General features: G+C 42.9%; 1 protein-coding gene across 1 annotated transcript; it reads right to left on the bottom strand.

Annotated features, from left to right (window-relative positions):
* Positions 1–1386: 1386 nt before the first annotated feature.
* On the bottom strand, positions 1387–1794 carry LOC147544150 (uncharacterized). Its single transcript, XM_086635638.1, has one exon. It carries the CDS (start codon positions 1792–1794, stop codon positions 1387–1389), a length of 408 nt encoding a protein of 135 aa, XP_086491764.1.
* Positions 1795–2223: the final 429 nt, after the last annotated feature.

Genomic DNA, 2223 nt, shown 5'->3' with positions numbered 1-2223 from the left:
ACTTGTTATAGTTGATCATTTGACCAGAAGAGTCACAAAAGGTTTTAAGGGTGGCTTTGAGGGTGTGAATGTTGTCGAGAGAATTCCTGCCAAAGATGATGCAATCATCCGCAAAGAGGAGGTGAGAGATAACTAGGTTAGGGTTGTTGGTGGGGAAACCTTTGAACTTGCCTGTATCATAGTCAGCTGCAATAAGACGACTGAGACCTTCCATGGCTAAAGTGAAAAGGAACGGGGATAGCGGGTCCCCCTGTCTAATACCTCTGGAAGGGTAAAACGTGTCTCCCGGGCAACCATTGACTAGCACAGCCATGGAGGAGGTGGAGATGCAGGTGTTAATCATCTTGATCCAATGATCAGAGTAGCCTAGCTTCGCCATAATATCGGTCAGAAAATTCCATTCAATCATATCAAATGCTTTGGACATGTCTAGCTTAAGTCCAAAATACCCTGTAGCACCTTTCATCTTCTTAAGGGAACGAATAATCTCTTGGCCAATGATAACGTTATCCGAAATTTGTCTCTCAAGAATGTAAGCAGCTTGGAAAGGGGTAATAATAGGAGATAAAGTGTATTTAAGTCTATCAACCAAGATCTTAGTAATGATCTTATAAGTGGTATTAAGGAGGCTAATAGGTCTATAGTCAGCCGGGGACTGCGGGGTAGCTATTTTCGGGATAAGACAGATGTGAGTATGATTGGCTTCAAGGGGTAAATCTGCTGAGATAAAGAAGTTATGGACTAAGTTGTGAATATCCGGGCTCACCGTGTCCCAATTAGACTGGAAAAAGAAAGGGGGATAACCATCGGGCCCTGGGCCGCTTCTTTTTTAAGACCCTTAATAGCTCTGTCAATCTCTTCGTGATCGGAGACAACAGTGAGCATATGATTCTGATCAGGGGAGATGGAGTTATGAAAGAGGTTGAGGATGTTGGGGTCTGGTCTGGTGTTGGAAGTGGTATTGATGTGGAGAAGGTGGGAGGTGAAGACGGATTGAATGTTGTTGATCCCTTCTTGCCAGTCACCTTTATTATCCTTAATGGCCATAATTTTGTTGGTGCGATTACGTTGGATGGCCTGCGAGTGGAAATATTTTTTGTTCTTGTCTCCTAGCCCGATGAAATTATTTCTAGATTTCTCTTTCCATAAGCTCTCCTGATATCTGTACCATTCTTCTAACTGATTGTTCAGACAGCTAATCTCTTCGCTATTTTTATTATTCTGAAGATATTCTATGATTCTTTTAATATTCATCTCAATGTTACCGAAAACTCTTTTGTTCCACTTTGTGAGATGCTTACTGAGATTCTTGAGGTCCAGACCTTCCTGTGAACGGAGCTTATATGCTCCCTGTCCCACTACTTGGGTGATCAGGTAAGGCCCTTCTCAAGTAGGAGCCAATTTGCCTGCTCCTGTCTGCTTGGTGTTCAGGAAAACCTTTTGAAGCACCCAATCCCCAACTTTGAAGGATCTGACTCGGACATTTTTGTTATAGTGAGTTGCTGCTCTCTGTTGGTAGATGGGGTTTCTAATAGCTGCCCTGTCTCTTAGCTCATCAGTTTGTGTCGAGGTGTGGTTAAGCTCGACCCAATTACTTTCTTCTTCAGTCCATTGGTATCGTGTAGTAGGGACTCCTTTTTCAGTTGGGATTACAACTTCAGAACCAAAAGCTAATGAGAAAGGGGTTTCACCAGTTGGCGTCCGCACAGTTGTTCGGTAAGCCAATAGTACTGCGGGTAGTTGGTCCACCCAGGTTCCTTTAACTTTTTCCAGTTTTTCCTTTAGAGAGTTCATGATTGTTTTGTTGAATGATTTGACTTGGCCGTCGCCTTGAGGATACTTGGGGTTGAGAAGTTGAGCTTTATGCCCCAATCCTTGCAAAAGTCTTGGAAGGCAAAGCTTATAAATTGGGATCCGTTGTCAGTAACGATTTCTTTAGGTACCCTAAACCTACAAATTATATGCTTCTAGAGAAAACTCATGACCTCTTTGTCTTTTATTTGATGGAAGGCCTCGACCTCAATCCTTTTAGAAGAATATTCGATCATGGCCAACATATATACGCGTTGGCCTTGGGCAGTGGGAAGTTTCCACACTATGTCCATGCCCCATTTCATAAAAGGCCAAAGTGATAGTATGGAATTTAGTTTTTCTAGAGGGAGGTGAGAAGTTTGGGCGAACCTTTGGCATTTGTCACATCGTTTGGCATGATCGATTGAATCA

This window comes from Eschscholzia californica, unplaced genomic scaffold (genome assembly GCF_041429995.1).
Source record: "Eschscholzia californica isolate CP2 unplaced genomic scaffold, dmEscCali1.0.p SCAF_4, whole genome shotgun sequence".
Lineage (NCBI taxonomy): Eukaryota > Viridiplantae > Streptophyta > Magnoliopsida > Ranunculales > Papaveraceae > Eschscholzia > Eschscholzia californica.
This window is presented reverse-complemented; position numbering and strand designations above follow the sequence as displayed.

Bases quoted from the DNA above. Each gene is read 5' to 3' on its own strand.
- LOC147544150 (XM_086635638.1), bottom strand. From the start codon at position 1,794: ATGAACTCTCTAAAGGAAAAACTGGAAAAAGTTAAAGGAACCTGGGTG.